Source organism: Myotis myotis, unplaced genomic scaffold (genome assembly GCF_014108235.1).
Source record: "Myotis myotis isolate mMyoMyo1 unplaced genomic scaffold, mMyoMyo1.p scaffold_m19_p_13, whole genome shotgun sequence".
NCBI lineage: Eukaryota > Metazoa > Chordata > Mammalia > Chiroptera > Vespertilionidae > Myotis > Myotis myotis.
The window spans coordinates 31,447,708-31,470,198 of NW_023416317.1; the positions used below are offsets into that span (position 1 = coordinate 31,447,708).

The 22,491-nt window shown below is 37.1% G+C and overlaps 1 protein-coding gene across 4 annotated transcripts in view; it reads left to right on the plus strand.

The window, feature by feature from the left end:
- Window positions 1–22,491, plus strand: part of RYK (receptor like tyrosine kinase) — a 90,659-nt gene that overhangs the window by 62,656 nt on the left and 5,512 nt on the right. For 3 of the 4 annotated variants that reach the window (XM_036332542.1, XM_036332543.1, XM_036332546.1), the window contains 4 exons: window positions 2,135–2,204; window positions 5,887–6,019; window positions 7,413–7,522; window positions 7,687–7,846. In XM_036332542.1, coding sequence (XP_036188435.1) covers window positions 2,135–2,204; window positions 5,887–6,019; window positions 7,413–7,522; window positions 7,687–7,846 — 473 coding nt within the window. The remainder of the gene's footprint in view (window positions 1–2,134; window positions 2,205–5,886; window positions 6,020–7,412; window positions 7,523–7,686; window positions 7,847–22,491) is intronic. The other variant, XM_036332545.1, reaches the window with a different exon arrangement.

Sequence of the window (22,491 nt, forward strand, 5' to 3'; positions counted from 1 at the left end):
GAAAGAAGGAAATAATAGTGATAAGGAAACACAATGTGGATGCTGGGACTGTTTCACAAGATAAGGCTTCTCTTTCCGTATACACTTGAATTGGAGTCACTTGCTTGGTTCTACGCCTAACCACTGTGATGGCAATGTTCTCTTTGAGCCAGGCGGAAACAGAAGAAAGCACAGTGAGTCCTTAGCCAATATATGGTCATGATTTGCTTGGAAACAAAGAGGAAGTGCTTTGACCACAGCCCTCGCCTCCAAATTGTTAGATAACTTCACATGATTTTCTCTGATATTTATTTTTTTACAATGTTATGTTTATTTCTTAATTAAGCCTATATATAACTGAAAGTACTTTCACAAATCTCTATGCTTTGTTACATGCCACACAATTAGAAGTGCAGCTTAAATGCAAAAATAGTATGTTTTGAAATGATCATTGACCTTTACCTTAGGGCAAACTTTGGCTTAAAAAATTCATAGTTTTGCAAAGACACTTAATAGATATTCCATTATAAATTTCTAGAGATTAAAGTCAGGAATCTGAATATTTCACACAGGATTATGAGATTGAATTTAATAAAATAACTGAATTAATTTGAGTTTTTTTGTGTGTTAAGTTCTTATTTAATAGCTAATCTTTTGTGAATGTTTTTTTTATATCATTTTGTTCTCTCATAGCTTTTACAATGTGAATTATTTTATGATATTCTTTTCAAACATATCCATCTTGAAAATAGATCTTTCAGTATTTAAAATTGAAAGACTAGGACTAGACTGGAAAAGGGATCCAGAAAAATTATTTTTTTCTTAATAAGTGGGTAAAATTATTTTTCCTCCAATACAATGTTTTCTTAGATCATCATCCAGTTCAGGTATCTCTTACTTAATAGAACATGTTTATATCAAAGTTAAGAACTGGAAAAATACTATGCATAAAATGACACATCCTGAAATTACCTTTTGTTCTGTTTGGGTCTCTGTACCGGTTAATGGGAAAGTGGTATTCGCTTACCAACTGGTGTGGCCCTCCAATGATTACTAGTTTTTGATCCTAAAAACATCCTGCCAGCCCCCAAATAGTCTGGCTATAATTTTGTTAAAAATTATTTAGATTACAGAAAGACTAATAATAAGGCACAGCCTGTCGTTTACTGAGTGATCCTAAATGTTTAGCAGTTTTTAGACAACTAGAGTTTATTTCACTGGACATTGGTGTGGATCACCGTTTCCAAAGAAGTACCAAGTGTTCCACATCCTTGGCTTTTTGTCCGCATATTTGACATTCCGACAAAAGTCTTAACTAAGTGAAGCTCCCTGGAAAGGGACACTAATAACAAGTCGTGGGAGAGGGAAGTAAATTAAACATCTGTTAGAGTTGGAAGTAAATGAAATTTGCAATTTATCAGCTGTAAGGAGTGAATGTGACATGTAATCCTAGTGTCTGAGCTCAGTGGTCCAGATTTTACTGTTGGTTTTGCATTTTACTAGGTAGGGCTGGGATGTGGATCTTGGCTTTGCCAATCTTTATATCTTCTCCTCCCTCTAATATTGCATTGGTCAGAAGCTTTATAAATTATTATTACTGTTTTTACTGTTGTTATTACTATTTTTACTGTTGACAGTAAAAACTATTTTTATGGTTTCTTTGAAAGTGTTTTTAGGGATATCCTCATGTTTTTGGCATCTAAGACCTTTTTTTAAAAAATGACACTCATTTTTAATTTTATGAAAATACACTTTTTGCTTATTGGAAATGTTCTTTTCAAAGAGTGGAGAAATGCCTTCTCTTTAATTGTTTTTTCTTATTGATTTGTATAAGCTCTTTAAAGAAGAGGGACAGAAAGGAAAAGGAAATTAGCCCTTTGTGTGCCTTATGTGTTGCAGATATTCTTCCAATCTGTTATTAACTTCTCTACTTTGTTTATAGAACCTTAATTTCTAAGTTTTATGTAGTCAGGTTTATCTTTAATGACTTCTGTTAGTGTTGACCTATTCAACAAGACACTACCTACTGCAATAGAATTTTAAGCAAGACCTATTTAAATTTACTTGAGACAGTTATTTACTAAAAGCAGAGAATAGTAATGTCATATGTATATACAGTATTGTCATTCAAAATAATGTCTTTTTCTTGATGTAGATCAAGCTTCTGAAATTCAGGTGACAATGATGCTCACTGAAAGTTGTAAGCTGCGAGGCCTTCATCACAGGTGAGAGGAAAAGCCGCCAGCACTTGTTAAGCATGGTGGCACTGTACTTCACATCTTCATTTTAAGAACATTGTGATGTGTTCTGAATTGAATAGTGTCTTTTTGGATAGTTTGGGTTTTTTCTGAGTATAAAAGGAAAAGGCATGTTCATAGCATAAAATTTAAAAATGCAATCAAGTCTATACAAGAGCATATAAGCCCACATCTGGATAATCATAGCTAAGCATTGGAGAGTTTATACATATTTATGTGCATATTTCCCTTTAAAAATAGAATAATGATAATACATGTGCTAAAAAACTTTATGAAATTTTTGAACCTAGAGAATGCTGAAGTCAAGAATAATAAACACGAAAAGTTTTTATTCATTGTTAGTTATTAACATCTTGCCATTTTTATTTGCATGTGCACATTTAAGTGTATGTGTAACATCTGTCTAGATAGATGGTATTAGCTCTAGAATTACCACAGTTATCCAAGTAGGAGAGGAGGATAAATGCACGCATCCCCCCCGCGAGGGGGGTCAGCGCCCGTCGGCATGTATTAGCTCTAGGTAGATAGATGGTAGATATTTGTGAGTGTGGAAGTATTTTAAAGTAAATTGGACATCTTAACACTTTTGATTCATTTAAAAGAATATCTTTCTATATAATCATACACTGTTATTATCCTTAGCAAGGTTAACATGCTTCTTGGTATAACAAAACAACATCTAACTTTTCATGTCAGTCACTATAAATTCATGACCACATTTAAAAAGGCTACTTAGTAGTTCATTAAATCAGTGTACTACCACATTTCATTTAACCAATCTCTTGTTAGGTCATAGTATGATTTTCGTTGTTGTTGTTGTTGTTAATCCTCACCCGAGGATATTTTTCCATTGATTTTTTTAGGGAGAGTAGAAGAGAGAGGGAAAGACAGAGAGAAACATTGATGTGAGAGAAACACATTGATTGGTTGCCTCTTGCAAGAGCCTCGACCAGGGCCTGGGCCAGGGAGGAGCCTGCAACTAAGGTACGTGCCCTTGACTGGAACCGAACCCAGGACCCTTCGGTCCGCAGGCCAGCGCTCTATCTACTGAGCCAAACTGGCTAGGGCAGTCATAGTATGATTTTTAAAAAGATACTTGTAGTTCTATATGAAGAGCTTTTAAAATATATGTTTTATTGATTTTTAGAGAGAGGGAAAGAGAAAGAAAAACATTGGTATAAGAGTAGAACATGATCAGCTGCCTCCGGAATGCCCCCTGCCGGGATCAAACCTGAAATCTGGGCATATGCCCTGACTGGGAATCAAACCAGCAACGTTTTGGTGCACGGGATGACACCCAGCCAACCGAGCCACACCGGCCAGGGCAAAGAGCTTTTTTAAAAGCTTGATATTAGTCTTCTTCATAGAGCTATGACCAAAAGCTTTTACCTTCTGAGCCAACACAATAGCCGTTGGTGTGAATGAATCAAAAGTACACTTTTTTTTGGTCAGATCAGCAAAAAGTGTTTTTTGGGGGGTGCCGTGGAATTTTAGTACTTTATGTGTGCCGCGAGATGAGAAGGCTGAGCATCGCTGCCTTCCAGCTCTGACTCTGCAAGGACACTCAGCAAGACTGAAAGCTGGATGCAGTTCTCGCCTAAGTTCCCACAGAACCCACCCTTCTTCCACCGTGTTCTTCTCTAGGCACCCGCTTCTGCTCTCCTCCACTCTTCTTAGATCCCAGACCTTCCTCCTTGTCCCCCTTTACTTTATGAAATGGGTGGAATGAAGAGCAGCCGTTTGTACCTTGAGACATTTTCATGCCGCTTGTTACCTTTCCCAGAGGGGATTTTAATCCTCTGATGATAGAAAAATGATGTGATCTCCTCTAGCAAACTTGCTGTGCCTGGATAAATGCCTTAAACTCTGCTCAGGGAATTTCAGTCATGAGGAAAGGAGCAGAGGAATAATTTTGGGGGAGGTGGTAGTAAAGAGCTTGGGCACCTCTTCACATCCCCCCTGAAATCCTCCCTTAATCCTGAGGGCAAACTTGCTGTAGTCGCTTTAGTGTGCATGGGACTTCCAGGAGTTTTCATCTCCCCTGTGCTCCCTTTTGTTCCCCTGGGAGGAAATATCCCGGGGAAAGTGTGAGGGTTTTGGAATCAGATGAAGATTTGCTTTTTATTCTTTGTGTACTTGCTTTTTGACCTTGACATTACCTAACCTCTCTCTTCACTTCTGCCTGTGAAGTGGGACTCATCGTCACTGCCACTCTCAGGCTGCAGTGCAAGCAGAAGCCTTACGGAGAGGTTACCTCATACAGGTTTACTTATCTGAGCCCACATTTCCCCAGCTCCTCGAGCTAGTGCTTCCCCTCTGGGAACTCCTGCACACACAAGGGGAGCCCACAGCTTTCACATGCACACCAATGGTCAGGCCACAATATGATGGTGGGTTTAAAAGAGAAACACGTATGCTCAGTTGAGACAGTTTAGGAAGTGCAGAAAAGCAAGTTAGAACTGATCCAGAGTCCCACAACTCAACACAACAACTCCTTAATCGTGGCATCTTTCTGTGCAGTTTTATCCCTCTCTCACCCCCCCATGACTGTAATTATCCTGCAAACAGGTGACTTTTGTGTCTTGCTTTCCTACGAGGTCAGCTTTTACTCATGTTCTCGTAACAGCTCTTCTTTCCTTACTTGTTGGACATTCAAGTGGTTTGCAACTTTTTGCAATTAATAGTAATTGTCCTTGCTCTTGTAGCGTTTTTCCTTATTAAACATGTTTGGAAGCAGATTATGCTCAGTTAAGGAACAGGAATGTTTTTAAAGCTATATTATTTCTGTGTTTATCAACTATTAAATGCTTTCTGTGATATAAAATATGAGGCATTAGGTGTAAAAATAAGAGTCCGTGTTAGTTTTTGCCTTCTAGGAGTTTTCAGCTTAGTGGGGAAGATAAGGTAATTATATAAAAAGTCACATAACTGTGGGAAAAATTAACGGTTATTTCCAGATACCAATTAGGCAGTAGGGTGAAATGTATTTATTGTGCCATAGAAATGAAAAAAGGAAAAGGATTGTTTACCACATGCTTAATTTTGCACGTTACAGCAACGTCTTATGGTTGGTGGGATTCCTATGTTAGAGGTATGGAAACTAATGCCAAAAGAGATGGTCGCACAGACAGTTAATGGTAAATTATGGTTTTGGAAATTGGATTCTAAATACCATGCGACCAGCTAAGACCGTCTTGGCTTTTGCGACAGTTTCAGCCTCTGAAAGGCCTTCTTGATTGTCATATTCTTGTCCACCGTCTGCATCAGGCCTTTTTTTAAAGTGTGATGATGGACAGAATCGGATATTATCATAATATTCTCATAGTCAAACATTTGTCTCTAATTATCCTTTAGAGTAAAGAGGGAGTGTGGCCAGATGTGTCTCCAGAGAATTCAGTCCATAGGAAGCAGCTTTGAGTTTATAACTTTCCCCATCGAGAGAGTGCATCTATGGGAAATGTTAAAGTCTACTTTAAAGGAGCATTTATAATTTTATGTTTTTAATGGTAATCATGTTTCTAAGTACATATGTTAGAGATAATTCTTATTTTATTTTAGGTTTTCTTTATTGTATTGCTGCTTATTCCAAGTAAGCTCCTGAAGTTTTAAGTTTCACTTGTGTTTCGCCTGATTTCTGATTATTTTATAGAAATCTTCTTCCTATTACTCATGTGTGTATAGAAGAAGGAGAAAAGCCCATGGTGATATTGCCTTACATGAATTGGGGGAATCTAAAATTGTTTTTACGGCAGTGCAAATTAGTAGAGGCCAATAATCCTCAGGTGAGAAAATTTGCCAAGTACCAGTTATTTACCAGTAGTTTCTGATATTGTCTTTGAAAGCAGATGTTTATATTCTTAACTATACTCTGTGTGAAGGCCTGCAAAAAGAAAAAGTGAATCAGAAGGTATAACCTGTTGGTCTAGAGCAGTGGTTCTCAACCTTCCTAATGTCGCGACCCTTTAATACAGTTCCTCATGTTGTGGTGACCCCCAACCATAAAATTATTTTCGTTGCTACTTCATAATGTAATTTTGCTACTGTTATGAATCCTAATGTAAATATCTGATATGCAGGATATATTTTCATTGTTACAAATTGAACATAATTAAAGCATAGTGATTAATCACAAAAACAATATGTAATTATATATGTGTTTTCCGATGGTCTTAGGCGACCCCTGTGAAAGGGTCGTTCGACCCCCAAAGGGGTCGCGACCCACGGGTTGAGAACTGCTGGTCTAGAGGAAGATTGCTTTATGATTCCTGCCTAAAGGTGTATACTTTGCTGATGCTGAAGTTTTTCCTTGTCTACCCATTGTGTGTTTATTTAGAATCACCTCCAAATCTCTGTAACACCCTCCCAGTCATTTCATGGCTGTACGATGTTAGTCATCTAAGCATTTCTTTCTCTGCACTGCTTGTGCCATAGCTGTGAAGCATTAGTCACATTGCAAACGCATCGTGATGGTAGTGGTGCCAAAACCTAGTAGGTGTTTGCTGCCACTGTATCTTGTAGCCCCATTAAGTTTGTTTCAAGATGTTATAATAATGTCCTTACTACGGTTGCCAGGAGAACATGGATTCAGAGGCTGCATTGAGTATTTGGCTTAATATGTTTGACATGCTTTGTCAACGGACAGGATTAAAGCTGGTTCCTAACCAGTGGTTGGAGGCTGAAGCCCCAGCATCACTTAGGGAGGAAAGTCATTCCTCTGCCCACAGAAGTGGCATCCTGGCTCCAGGGAACACCCCAGCGTGGAGAGAGCTGTAGGCTTGTAGTCGTTTGAAAATGGCCCTAGGGGATAATCTCCTACTAAAAACTATTTGAGGAGAAAAGAACTGGTTATTGAGTAATAAGCATCTGAAATGTTACCTTGTGTGTTCAGCATTGAGCAGACACTTACGAGCGCTAGCTGCTCTGTGTGCTGGATGCTGGGGAGCTATATACCTAACAGATGAGAGAAGGAAATGGTAAATTATTTTACAGAGTGAGGACCATAGTAGATAGAAGGACAAGGAATGTATTCTTAGTCAAAAAGTAGCTTTAAACAAAACAAACAGCGTGTAAGTATTAAAAGTATTTTGGGATGGAGTGGGATTATGGAATAAAATAAGCAGCTGCCATCATATTTTTTGTGCTAACTGCAAACATTGTCATTTTCTGTTCCCACAGGCAATTTCTCAGCAAGACCTGGTACACATGGCTATTCAGATTGCCTGTGGAATGAGCTATCTGGCCAGAAGGGAAGTCATCCACAAAGACCTGGCTGCTAGGAACTGTGTGTAGGTGCCACGGGCTCATCACTGTCAGCCGATGTTTAGTGTTCCTTGGATTTGGGGTTCTTTCCAGAAATCACAGTGGGAATTACGTTGTATTTAAGAGTAACTGTGACCTATATTTTTTAAATACTCTGATTGCATTTGATATTTGTATTTTTACTTTTCAGCATTGATGACACACTTCAAGTTAAGATCACAGACAATGCCCTCTCCAGAGACTTGTTCCCCATGGACTACCACTGTCTGGGGGACAACGAAAACAGGCCAGTTCGGTGGATGGCTCTGGAAAGTCTGGTTAATAATGAGTTCTCCAGCGCTAGTGATGTGGTAAGTGCTGGGGCCCAGATTTCAACAAAATGGAAACAAGGCTTTCTGTTTTAAAATAATAATAATAATTACTATTATTATTATTAATGAAACCTAGTAACTTTTCCCTGAAATTTCTCATTGAGAAAGCAAGTGTAGTTAGCTCAGCCAGCCAGTTTACAGAGAGAAGCTGTGACCCAAACTATGGTCCATCGTTGTGTGGCATCTCACAATAACCACATGAGGAGCACTGTTAACACTATGGGGTAGCTAACTAACTACTATTATCTCAGTATTAAAGGTGACAACATTGAGGCTTAGTGAGGTTACAATATTATTTTTATTTTCTCATTGAAGTCTCAGAATGACTAGGTGGTTCCAAGATCACAAAAATTTACTGTTTTCTTTTTTAAAATGACCTAAGTATTATGACCTGTGTAATTTACAATTCCTCAGATGTCACTCTTTCCCTCTGTCAGCTTCTGGGTGGTCTGCCCACTGGAGCAGATCAGGTAGTGGGATTCTTTATACTTAGTGATGTTCGGTTTCAGAAGTCACATATACTTATGGGTGTTTTGCAGCCATTTTTAAATTCTGTCACTTTTTATTCTGTTTTGAAAGATGAATTTATTTTCCTGTCTCTTACTGGACTTTATTGTAGTGAATATTCAGAGGTTAGCTTAGACTGCAGATAAGGTAGGTATAAGTACAGGGAACTATGGAAATATATTTTTGGTCACAAAGTAGCTTTTTGAAACATTCAGAGTGTAGGTATAAAGAAGTATTTTGGGATAGAATGGGATTGTGGAATAAAATAAACAGTTGTGCCTGGCTGGTGTGCCTCAGTGGTTGAATAGTTGACCCATGAACCAGGAGGTCATGGTTCGATTCCCGGTCAGGGTATATGCCTGGGTTGGGGGCTTGATCCCCTAGGGTGTGCAGGATATAGCTGATCAATGATTCTATCTCATCATTGTTATTTCTCTCTCTATCTCTAAAATCAATAAAAACATACTTTAGAAAAGAAGCAATTGCCATCATAATTTTTGTGTTAACTGCAGACACTGAATGATCACTGATATCTGTTAGTGTTACATGTAAAATCTTAATAGAGTAATTTGTTTCAAAGTTACAACTGTAAAAAATGGGCTTACTATATTATTATATATTGTGTCTCATTTTATTTATAGTATCGCGTTATCCTCTTACTTCTACTGCTAAGTGTGTGTGCTGTAAGGATTACTCTTTTAACACACTCTTTCCCTCAGTGGATTAGCGTCCTGTGGCCACTGTAACGAATTACAACAACCTTGGTGGTTTTCAGTGACAGAGATTTATTCTCTCAGAGTTGAGTTCTGGAAGCCAAATGTGTGAAATCCAGAGGCAGGCAGGGCTGTGCTTCTTCCAGAAACTCTCAGAGGCAAACCCTCCTTACCTCTCCCACCTTCAGGGGGCAGTTGCCCTTTCCTGGTTTGGGGCTGCCTCCCCCTGCTGCATGTTCAGATCACTTTCTCCTCCCTATGCCTCTGTCTCTCAAAGCTCTCTCTGCCTCTCATAATGATGGATATGATTGTATTTAGGACCCAGCTACATAAGCTAGGATAAGCTTCTATTTTCAAGGTCTTTAACTTAACCACTTTTTTTTTTTTTGCCAAATAAGGTAATATTTACAAGTCTCAGGGGTTTGAATATGGACATATCTTTGGGGCCATCTTTCAACGTACTACATTCAGTAATTGAAATTAATTAAGACTTCTGTATTGAAAACTTGATATTTTCATTTAAAATCCTTGACATTAGAATGATTTGATAAGGGGAGAAACCCTCTCTTGTTAATTAAAATCTAATTACCTTTTTTTCTTTTTCAGAAGCGAGGTTAGCTATTTGATAATAGGGTGCCTTTTTTATATACCAAGTGTCTTGATTAAATGTGTTCACTTGATGTGGGTGAACAATTTACTTACGTTGTCTTTTGCCTTTTTTTCTGTTAATTAAAGTCTTCTATTGTGCATATCTTCAAATGACTTTGTTTTAACTTAACTTAAAATCAACCACTCTCAGGGAAAAAAAACAACCTATCTGACACTTGTCATACAGGCAGAGTAAATATGAGTGATGATGAGGAAGGGAGGTTTTCCTTTAGGAGCAGCTGCACAAGGTCACAGTGGATAAAAACTTGTTGCCATAGCTGTTCCCAGCCAGAGGCTTGGGTGGGGAAATGCATCTAGGCTCTTAGATCTGACCCTAGGGGCTCAGCTTGTATAGCAGTGGGGAACTAGGCCTCTGTTCCTCAGAGCTTTCATAATAGAATAAAACCTCTCTAACATTGTCAAGAAGTTACAATTTCAAGTAAAACAGTACAAATATGCAAAGCATCTAAAGAAAACCTGGAAGCTTTCTTTAGGGAGAAGGGTTGCTTTTTTGTTTTTGATTTTTCTCAAATAATATAAAAAGAGAAAACAGAATTGGAGTTTTAGGCCAGCACACAGCTACTGTATTGAATGACAGTAAGGACCAATTGTACTCTTTGATAGGGTGCTTGTTTTTAGGGTATAAAAATCTTTAGTCAGGAGGCCCTAACCGGTTTGGCTCAGTGGATAGAGTGTCGGCCTGTGGACTCAAGGGTCCCAGGTTCGATTCCAGTCAAGGGCATGTACCTTGGTTGCAGGCACATCCCCAGTAGGGGGTATGCAGGAGGCAGCTGATTGATGTTTCTCTCTCATCAATGTTTCTAACTCTCTATCCCTCTCTGTAAAAAATCAATAAAATATATTTTTTAAAAAAATCTTTAGTCAGGAGTTCTGAATCGTAGCTGGAATTCTTCACCAGTTTCTACATTAAGCAAAGCTTTGTTTTAGGGTGTGGGGGAAAACAGGTTTAACTTTGGTTTTAAAATACAGTTTTCTTGTTTTTTTAAATATATTTTTATTGATTTCAGAGAGGAAAGGAGAGGGAGCGAGAGATAGCAACATCAATGATGAGAGAGAATCATTAATGGGCTGCCTCCTGCACGCCTCCTACTGGGGATCAAGCGCAAACCCAGGCATGTGCCCTGACTGGGTATCAAACCCTCCCAAATACTAGGATCTTTTGCCTTAGATAATTGAGGTTTAAAGGAAGAGGAATACCCTTTTGTTTCCTAAGACTATGATGTTGCTGTTAGTGTAAAAACCCTGCTTTTCAATTTCATAGGATTGAATATTTTTTGAATTCTTAAATCAGCTACATCAATGATAATAATAATAAAAATTACTTGATAAAAAGGAAAGATAATTCACCACCCAAATGCAATATGTACTACTCTTAATGAAGAGATTAAATATAAAGTTTTGTGGCCTGTCTGGTGTAGCTCAGTGGTTGAGTGTCAACCCACGAACCAGAAGGCCATGGTTTGATTCCCAGTCAGGGTACATGCCTGGGTTGCAGGCTCGATCCCCTGTAGAGGGCATGCAGGAGGCAGCTGATCAGTGATTCCCTCTCATCATCGATGTTTCTATCTCTCTGTTCCTCTCCCTTCCTCTTAAAAACATTAAAAACACACACCATGATTTTAAAAAGAAAAATGTGAAACAAATGAAACAGAAACACTCTCATAGATACAGAGAACAAACTGATGGTTCCAAGAGGGGGAGGTAAATGGGAGGATTAACAGAAAAGGGGAAGGTAATTAAGTACAAAATTCCAGTTATAAATGTTTGCGAGTGTAATGTACAGCATAGGGAATAGTTGCAATAACAGCAAAGTTATTAATATTGTAATAACTTTGTAAGGGACAGATGGTTACTAGACTTATTGTGGATCACTTCATAAGGTATACAAATACTGTATAGTAGAGGCCCGGTGCATGAAATTCATGCATGGGAGCATCCCTCAGCCCGGTCTGCACCCTCTCCAATCCAGGACCCCTTGGGGGATGTCCGAATGCCGGCAGTTGGACATCTCTCTCGCAATCTGGGACTGCTACCTCCTAACCCAGGGGTGGGCAAACTTTTTGACTTGAGGGCCACAATGGGTTCTTAAACTGGACCGGAGGGCCGGAACAAAAGCATGGGTGGAGTGTTTGTGTGAACTAATATAAATTCAAAGTAAACATCATTACATAACAGGGTACGGTCTTTTTTTTTTTTTTTAGTTTTATTCATTTCAAACGGGCCGGATCCAGCCCGCGGGCCGTAGTTTGCCCACGGCTGTCCTAACCACTCACCTGCCTGCCAGCCTGATCCCCCTAACTGCTCTCCCCTGCTGGCCTCATCACCTCTAACTGCCTCTGCCTTGGCCCAGCCACCATAGCTTTGTCCGGAAGGACGTCCAGAAGATGTCCGGAAGGACATCCAGAAGATGTCCGGTCTAGTTAGCATATTACCCTTTTATTAGTATAGATAAATACTGCATCATTGTATTGTACACCTGAAACTAATATAATACCGTATGTTAACTATAATTCAAAATATATTTAAAAATAATAGTATAAGTCAGGAAAATGTATAGGTATAATCATTACCCTTTTTTTCTTTATGGATGGAGTTGGGAGTTTAAAAGCTATACTTAATTTTCTGTTTTTGGGCTGAAAAACATCATGCAGATTCACATGCAAAACAAATAATATAACCTCACTCCCACCAGAGTCCCTATACATGTAAAATACATATTTTAGGTATAAATGTAACAACTAATTATATTACTGCCTTGGAGGGGACATTTTCTTTGTCCTTTTAACATTTTTGGTTTTTGTTTTGTTTTTTTTTAGTTAAAAACTCTACATGATTTTTTTAGGAATATACTAATGTTTTCCATTGTACAAATAATACATTGTATCTCTGGGTTGTGTTTTCCCAATTTTTAATGGAAAGATTCTATATTTCAGTATGTCAAGATTCTTATAAAGCTAATATCAGCTTTTAACTGTTGAACTTAGGAAATGCGCACAACTAGATTTGACTAGTTATAAATCTCCTTCAAACATTATTTTAAGATATGATGTCATCATGGGCATTCTTAAGAATTTCTGGATATTGTTTTTATTCTGTTTCATCAGATGTGAATTCCATCATAGATTTTTTTTTTGGTGACTTTCTTTTCCTTTATTTGAAAATAATTTTTTGATTTATATCTTCTTTGAATTCTTTAGCTAATTGTAGCTAACAATTCTGCTGTTAAAAGACTATCTTTTATTAAGAGACTAAATGCAATCAAGAATGCACAATTAAGAGTTTCGTTCTTGTTGGTTTTCTTGTCTTTATGGTATTACATTGTGTTTAAAAAGCATTTTCTTGGGATAAACAAGTCAAGGAAATGGTTTTAATGCTAATCACATCAGTGTGGTTTATGGGCACAAGGAGATCCTTTAAGACAGGGGTCCTCAAACTACGGCCCGTGGGCCACATGCAAATACAAATATTGTATTTGTTCCCGTTTTGTTTTTTTACTTCAAAATAAAATATGTGCAGAGTGCATAGGAATTTGTTCATAGTTTTTTTAAAAACTATAGTCTGACCCTCCAACGGTCTGAGGGACAGTGAACTGGCCCCGTTTAAAAAGTTTGAGGACCCCTGCTTTAAGATATTGGAACAGTTTTTAGGGTGCAGGACCTCTGTACTGTTTATTTTGTAAACATGAAGCATTACCTGGAGGAGGGAGATCTGTGAAGTTATCTGGGTAGGACATTTAAAGGAGAGGGCTTATTACCTGTAAACACTGCCCCTTGGAAAGTCATTGCCACGCCCTGAGCAGACCTGAGCAGGAGAAACTCACATTCATAACTTACCCCTGAGGATTTTGACCTAAAACTACTCTAGTATCGAAGATAAAACTGTACTTTTCGGAGAATCCTCCCCCCCCATCACCATTATCTCTGCTATACCTTTTTCCACCTCCCCACCCCACGCAGTCACCACACTATTATCCGTGTCCGTGAGCTCTTTCTCTTTTTTTTTCCTCAATCCCTCTAGAAAACTTTTTGTTTCATGTTTTATCTTCATTATTAATTTTAGAATAATGCTGAGATGCCTAATATGTATTTGCTGCCATTATGGTTGCAGATTTTATATTATCAGTAATCTTAGACTTACTGTTTAAATATGAAATTCAGGTTAAGAGGAATTGATATAAAGACATTATGGAAAAGCTAAAGAGATGATAGTATTATTCAGACACTAGGAAATAAAGATTTGAAGTTTAAAATTAAGATAATGTTTAGTTTTATTTAAAAGTATTTATTATCCCTAACATTTCCAGTTGCTATTTTTTGATTGAGTAATTGCCTTGATGCATTTCCTATGTTTGGCTCTCCCTAAGAATAGATATTTTCCTTAAGAGATCTTGTTAGCATTCCTGCCCTGCCCTTTGTATGTAACATTCCCTTCAGATAGACCCAGTGTTCTGGTGGAGCAGTGTCTTGGCTGGCATCTGGGACAGTGGAGGAACATGCCATGAATAACAGAAATGTATGACCGCCTGGTAGGCATCCAGTGTTGGCTCTTCTGTCTTCCCTAATCACAGAGCCTAGGACAGATTTACAGCAGAAGGAGTATCTTTTCAGTCACGTGTAATATTATGCCTAAAGATAGCTGATTTTTAAAGTTGTGTTAGCAGCACGTATGAATTTGATATGTGATCCAATCAATGCATCTTATATAGTCATTGTACATCTGGGTATGTTTGTTTAGCTGGAATAAAAAAATATTAGCCACAGTGATAAAGTCTGGAGGAGTATTAAGAGTTTTAGTTAATAGTTAACATTGAAGAATTATTAAAAGGACCCGATCCCTTCAAGGGTTACTTGTATAAATTTATTGGATCTTAAAGTTTAAGTAGTAAAACTTTTTTAGAGTAACATAATCCTGTAGTGGTATATTTCAGTTACAGTTATTAAAAAGGCCTAGAAAATGTGTCTGAAAAATTAAAGTTCACAGAATAATAAAATCTTAAAAAAGTGGATATTTAGAAGGGATATATACTAATAAAGCCTATATCTTGTGCACAGTGGAGTGTCAGTTTTGAAAACTTGTGAAAATTGCTTAATGTTAATAAGTCTAGTAAATGCAATCTTCCACTGCTAGGAATATTTCTCCATGAATATTTCTTCAAAGTGAAGGCTTAAAGATCCAAACTCCTTCCCCTGTTTTTTAGAGCCTCTATGGACAAGTCATTCTCCCCAGAATGGGCAATGGGAAAACAGAATTGAAGTTGACATCTATACATATGCCTTTGGGGTCATTTATTTTAAGAACAGTCTCAGCCAGCAGTACTGATCTTATCTTTGGAGAGCTGTGTACTTGACTGTGTAAAAGAATCCTGAATGGCCTTACACTGGCCTCTTCTCTCTATTTCCATGTTGAATCCTCACATTTCTCCTTGTCCCACTCCCATAGACTTCCCATCAGATACCCCATTTGTTCTCTTGACCACAGTTATCTGAGTAAATGATTTATTAATTTACCTACCCTTTTAACTATTAGATCTATTGCATAAATGTCTACTGTGCCTTTTTACTCAGGGCCCATGTTTCTGGAAACTTGAGTGCAATCTTTGATTTGTACTTTTATTTAGTTATGCTGTTGCAATAAATCCTAAGCCACTGTGAAGATGCAACATAATTGAAGACAGTGGGTAGAATATCTGGTTTGGGGAAACATGATTAATTTGATATGGGGCATGTTGAGTTTAAGAATGCGGGTCTGGAATTCTGTAAAGGCGTAGAAGCAAGATATTAGAAACTGGACATTAACTTCCTAAAAGTGGTGATTGAATGAACTAGAGCATTTGACCCCAGAGGTAGTGAATATCTAGAGAGAAGAAAGCCAAGGGAATAGGGAATGTTTATTTTTAATTAGTGAGAAAAGAAAGAAAATGGAGAGATAGGAAGAGAATCCAGAGAATGCTGTGTCATAGAAGCTGGGGAAGAAAATATTTTCAAGGAGAATCTAGTCTGTAAACATATTTGCATTGGTCAGAAAGAATGAGGAAATCATTATTGGGGGGGGGGTGAAGAAAGAGGCTTTTGAACAAGCAACTTTAGTAAATCATTAAAGATAGATGTTTTATTTGACACTGTGGAAGGTGAAAACATGGCGGCAATAAATATATTACACTTTGAAGTTCAGCTGTGAAGAGAAATGAAAAGATCATAGCTTGATGGAATGGCAGGATCAAGAGAGGCTCTATTTTGTTATTTTTTTGCGTTTTGTTTTTATTATGTTGGGCTGTTTGGTTTGTTTTTAGGCCAGGGAAGCAAGCGGGAGAAAGAGGTTGGAAACGTGGTTATTGGAGGGGAGGTCTAAGAGATGATGGGTGAGTGCGCCCAGGAGTCCAGGTGAAGATACAGCCTTGGCACAGGAGGAGGTCCACCTCCCTTCTGAGATGGAAGTAAAGCAAGAGATAGGAGAGAGAAGATACAGAAAACTCCTGAAGAAGGATCTCTCACTGAGCTGGCAGACAGCTTCAGTTTGCTGAATATATGTGTAATTGTGGTCCCCAAGGACATGAGTGGAGGGTCGGGTGGGTAGAAAGAATACTGAAGAAGTAACCACTGAAATTTTTCCAAATTTTGGGAAAAATATAAACCCATAGATCTAAGGACTCAGCAAACCCCAAACACAGGAAACCTGAAGAAACTAAACCACAGCACATAGTAAAATTGCTCAAAACTAGTGATAAAGAGAAAATATTAAAAGCAGCCAGAAAAACAAAAATACATGTTAATATGTTTAACAAAGGGACCAAGGAAAGGGTGGCAGCATATACCTCATTGGAAGCAATGCAAGGGAGAAAACAGTGAAGCAACGTTTTTAAAGCACTGTAAGAAAAGCTATGAACATAGAGTTCTATAACCAGGAAAGTATCTTTCAAAAATGAAGGAGAAATAAAGACTTTTTCAGAACAAAATAGCTAAAAAATTCATCACCAGCAAACCCACACTACAAGAAATGTTGAAGGAAATCCTTTAGGAACCAATGATACCATGTGGAAATACGGATCTATACAAAGGAACAAAGGGCACCAGAAATGGTAACTGCATGGGTAATACATAAGTTTTTTTCTTATTATTTATATCTCTTTAAAAGATTATTGAAAACATTTCCAAGCCCTCTCAGGAAGTGACCAAATAGAAAGTCAGTAAGTTGAATGACAGTGTCAACCAACTAGATCTAATTAACAATTATAGAACACGCCATTCCAACAGCAGCAGGATGCATATTCTTTTCAAGAGCACATGGAATATTTACTAAGCTAGACCATATTCTGGGCCATAAAACAAGTCAGTAAATTCAAAAAGATTTAATTCATAAAATGTAGGGTTTTGTGAATACAATGTAATTGATTTAAAAATAAGAACTAGGAATCTAGAAAATCCCCAAATATTTAGAAACTAAATAATATACTTCTAGATAGTTCATGTGTCAAAGAAAAAAGCAAAAGGGAAATTATAAATTATTTAGAATTGAATTAAACACATTTCAGAATTTGGGGATATATACTAATAAACATCAATATTAGAAAAGGAGAAAAGTCTCAAATTAGTGATCTTAGTTTTCACCTTAAGAAACTAGAAAAAGAACAAATTAAAAACTAAGTAAGTAGATAAAGGAAAATAATAAAGATTTAATAGAAGACAGTGAAATGCAAAACAGAAAAACAAGAGAGAAAATCATTAACAATAAATCTCTTTCCAGACTAAGAAAAAAAAAGAGGTTACAAATTAACAATATAATGAATAAGAGATAATATCATTATAGGTTCTCATAGGTATTCATTAGTAAAATATTATGAGCAACTGTTTCCCAATAAATTTAGACACAGACAGATTCTTTGGAAGATAAGAACTTTCAAAGCTCACTCGGAGTAGATAATTAGAATAGCCCTATATACACATTAAATAAATTGAGTCTTTAATTAAAAGCCTGTCCTAAAAGAAAACTCTAGGTCCATAGTGAATTCTAGGGCACTGTTGAGTACCTCCAAACACTCCAGGAAAAGATAATACATATTCTATATAATTTTCAGAAAATTGAGGAAATACTTTCTAATTCATCCTGTAAGGTTAGCATTACCTGAAACAATACCAGACAAAGATGAGAAAACTATAGCTCATTATTTCTCATGATCCTAAATTCAAAAATTTTAACCTAACGTTTAGTAAATAGAATTCAAAAATATATTTTAAAAATAATATGACCACATAGGCTTTATCCCAAGAATACAAGTTTGTTTTACCATTTCAAAATGGTAAATATTCTGTATTAACATACTAAAAAAGAAAAACCAGATGATCATCTCAATAGATGCAGAAAAGTATTAGAAGAAAATTCAAAGTTCATTCCTAATAAAATTTGCTAGCAGTCTAGGAATAGAAGAGAACTCGCTCAATCTGATGAAGGGCATCTACAAAATCCAAAATCTACAGCTAGCATCATACTTCCTGCTGAAAGACAGTGCTCTTTACCTGATAACAGGGACAAGAGGAATACCCACTCTCATCACTTCTCTTCAGTATTGTACTTGAGGTTGTACTTGCCAGCACACTAAGGCAAGAAGAGGAAATAATTGGCAATAAAAGATTGGACAGGAAAAAGTACTATTTGTGGATATGACCATCTATGAAGAAAATCCAATGAGATATACAAAATAGCTACTAGAACTAACAGATGAGTTTATAAAGATTTCCGGATACAAGATCAATGCACAATAATTTGTTGGATTACTGTACACTAATAATGAAAAATCAGAAATCAAAGGTTTTTTTAAAACATAAAAAGCATCAAAAATATGAAATTCTTAGGAATATATCTGACAAAACATGTGAAGACCTATACAATGAAAGCTATAAAACATCCTTATAAGAAATTAAAGACCTGTATAAATGGAAAAGTATACCATGTTTACTGGTTAGAAAACTTAACGTTAATATATTTGTTCTCTCCAAGTTGACATAAAGATATAACATAGTCCCAAAAAAAAATCTTTGCAAGCTTTTTAATTTTTTTGGTAGAAATTGGCAGGTTAATTCTAAAATTCATGTGAACATAATAGGACCTAGGGTAGCCACTACAGCTTTGAAAAGAACAGAATTGGAGGTCTGATTTCAAATTATAGTAACCAAGACAGACTGGTATTAGACTTAAGGTAGACAGATCAGTGGAACAAAATAGAGTATCTAAAAGTTGACCCACATAATGTACGGTCAACTAATTTGCAACAAAAGTGCAAAGGCAATTCAGTGGAGAGAGAATGTTCTGTTAAACACACAGTCCTGGAGCAATGGATATCCAACTACAGAAAAATGAACTTGGATCCATACCTTCCTCCATACACAAAATTAACCCAATAGACTATAGACCAAATTTAAAATCTAAAACTATAAAGTGTCTAGAAAAGTACATAGAAGAAAATCTTGGGACTTTGTGTTAAAGATTTCATAGATAAGACACCAACATCTATAAAAGAACAATTTAGACTTCATAAAAATTTAAAATTTGTGCTTTTTGAAATAGTGTTGAGAATGAAAAGACAAGTCATATGGAGAAAATATTTGCAACACATATCTGATAAAGGACATATATGCAGGATATATAAAAGTACTCTTAAAACTCAGTAATAACGAAGCAACCCAAGACAAAAATGGGCAAATATTTTAAGAGACACTTCACCAGCAAAGATATATGAATGGCAAATAATCACATGAAAATAGGGTCAACGTCATTAGTCATCGGGAAAAGTGCAAACTGAAACCACAATGAAATGCCATTACACATCCATCAGTATGACTAAAATGGAAAAGACTGTTTACAAGGATATGGAGGAACTATAGCTCCTACACTGCTGGTGGAGATCTAATAGGTACATTCACTTTGGAAAACAGTTTGGCAGTTTCTTAAAAAGTTAAGCGTATATGTACCCTATCAGTCATTTTGCTGCTGGATAAATGAAAGCATATGTCCTTACAAATACTTGTACACAAATGTTCATAGCAGCTTTATTTTTAGTACTAAACCTGGAAATAATCCAGGTGTCCATCAACAGGTAAATGGATAAACAAATCACTATATTCATACAATGGACTAATTCAACAATGAAAAAGGATGAACTGTTGAAACGTGCTGTGCCAGGGATAAATCTCAGAATCCTTATTCTGAGTGAAAGAAGCTCGGCAAAAAAAAGAAAAAAAAAGTGTACAGTTTAAATATTTCATTTATATATAATTTTAGAAAATACAAACTAATCTATAATGACAGAAAGCCGATGGTCACATAGGAGTGGAAGGGAAAGGATTAGAGCAGGAAGAATCTTTTGGAGGTTATGGAGGTGTTTATTTTCTTGATGTGGCAGTGGCTTCTGGGGTATATACATAGGTCAGAACTTATCGAATCGAACACTTTATGCGCAGGTCTTTGTATGTCGGCCATCCTACAATAAAAATGAAAAATGTCTTTGTGATCTGACCACCTCCGCTAACATATCTAAGATGAGTACCTGAATTTGCTGGCTCTTAAGACACAGCTAGGATTCTTGCTAAAAATACTGTGTTCCAGGCCTCAGAACTTTCAAGATAGGACTGGGAAGTCTGTACTTTAAACAAGCACCCCGGATAATTCTTCTTATTAGTCAGGCTTGGAAAGCATTGGCCCAGATTAAATTAATTGCACTTTGGTGATTGGAACCCATTTCCACTTTCCACGAGAAAGGGATGTTAGGTATCTAGTGTTAACAGAAAGGCCTAGCCATAGAACACTTAATTATGCTCTTATTGTGGTCAGATAGAATAATCAAGAATTTGACAACATTTTTTTCTCATCCATGTAGTATACTGAGGTCAGCCTTGCATTTTAAGTTCCTGAAGTAACAGCATGGAAATCTCTTAGTAGCCCCACCGTTAGTTAACATGACATAATAGAGTAAAAAATAATTTTATCTATACAGTTTTTGACAAGTCACATCAGAATACATTGTTAGTTGAAAAGAATGCTTTATATCCTGTATATTAAAAATCTATAAGATAAGTTGTGAGAAGAGGAATAAAATGAATAGAATTTGTTATTCTCTAAACATTTTTAAGTGGACATAGTGTTACCGAACTCAAGGGGTTCAGGGCTGTTGGTAGTTTTATTTTCTTTCAGCAAGTGGCAAAGATGGGACTCGCAGCCATAGCTCTGCCTCTCCGCAAGGAGGCTTAGGCCTTGCTTATATACACTATGTGGTCAAATACATGTTGATTTCTTCATTGTGATTGGCTTTCCTTATCTGGTTGAGTTCCTGTCAGCTCATTCTGTTTACAGCTGCATCTGCAAAATACTCAACCACACTTTAACATTTAGTAAGAATAGCACTGATTAAGAATGGCCCAGACTTTGAGACCCTTCTAACAGTAGCCGCAGCCTTTTATAAAACTCTGGAAAAAACAACTTGACCTTCTTATCACTCCCTTTCCAATGACGTCAAACAAAAGGAAATTATAGAATAAGTCTGTCTGAGTTTTAAATGGTTCAGTTATCAGAAGACTTTCAGAGAACAAGTTTTCCACAAATCATCCTTGTGCTGTTGGTCTTGATTTTTTTTTGAAGGGTTGGTGAGCCAACATGTAATTAATCACTTGTTGGCTTTTAAGGAAATGAAACTGCAGTGCACCCTTTGCTTTATTGTCCTTTTTTGGCATTTATTAGCATTGCAATTTTTAATATGAGAACCTTGCGTGAATGCTCAGCAATAATGTGGACAAAACAATGCAAAAGAAGTAATTTTTAAAAGTCAGTTTCTACTCATTGAACTGTTGCGGTACCTGTGCGCACTCCGGGTCTCAGACACCGCTGGCATGACTGTGAAAGTCCCTTACCATCCGAAGTTGTTAGAATGTTCCTCCCTTGTCGGAATGGAGCTATTCCCGTGTACAAAGTGGCAATATCCATATGTTATCGCTTCCTACCGTTTCTTCCTCCAAACTCTGGTTGGATTGATTATCCTTACCCACAGCTGCTCCAGGGGTGGGAAATCCCTTCTAACCAGTTTCCCTTCTTTGGGTTCTATTCTGTGTAGTGCACTACCTTCCTGATGGAAGTTGGCACAATTTTAAGAATTTAGCATCATCTGTACTAATCAGTGTCAGTACTAAAAGTTCATGGAGAGGAAGGTATTAAAGTAGACAAGTAAATACCTGTATGTAAGCATGCAGCTTCCTTTAACTTTTATTAACCTGACAGCATTTTTCATTTTTTAGGTGGAATAGAATGTTCCCCTTAAACCAGTAGGCTCTGCTTCTGTGGAGATTTAAAGTGTATACATCCATCTCCATCAATTTCCTGTCGCCCCACTCCAGCACCACCAAAAAGCACAGACCTCAAGGATGGGCATTGCTGCTTCCAAATGGTCACTGTTAATGAAAAAGATACTAAGTTCCAAAAGGCTAAACGCTTTGGTTTTGGTATTTCTTGTAATGCTGGCCTCAAAATGAGTTGAGAAGTGTGCCCTCCTTCCGGAGGAGTTAGTGTAGGGTTGTGTTGTGGATTGAATTGTGTGTCCCCCTCCCCCCGACACACACACAAAATAGGTGCAGTACCTCAGAATGTGGCTTTATTTGGGAATAGGGTCATTGCAGTAAAATGTTAAGATGAAGTCATACTCATTTCGGGTGGACTATTTAATCCAGTATGACTAATATCCTTATAAGAAGAGACACC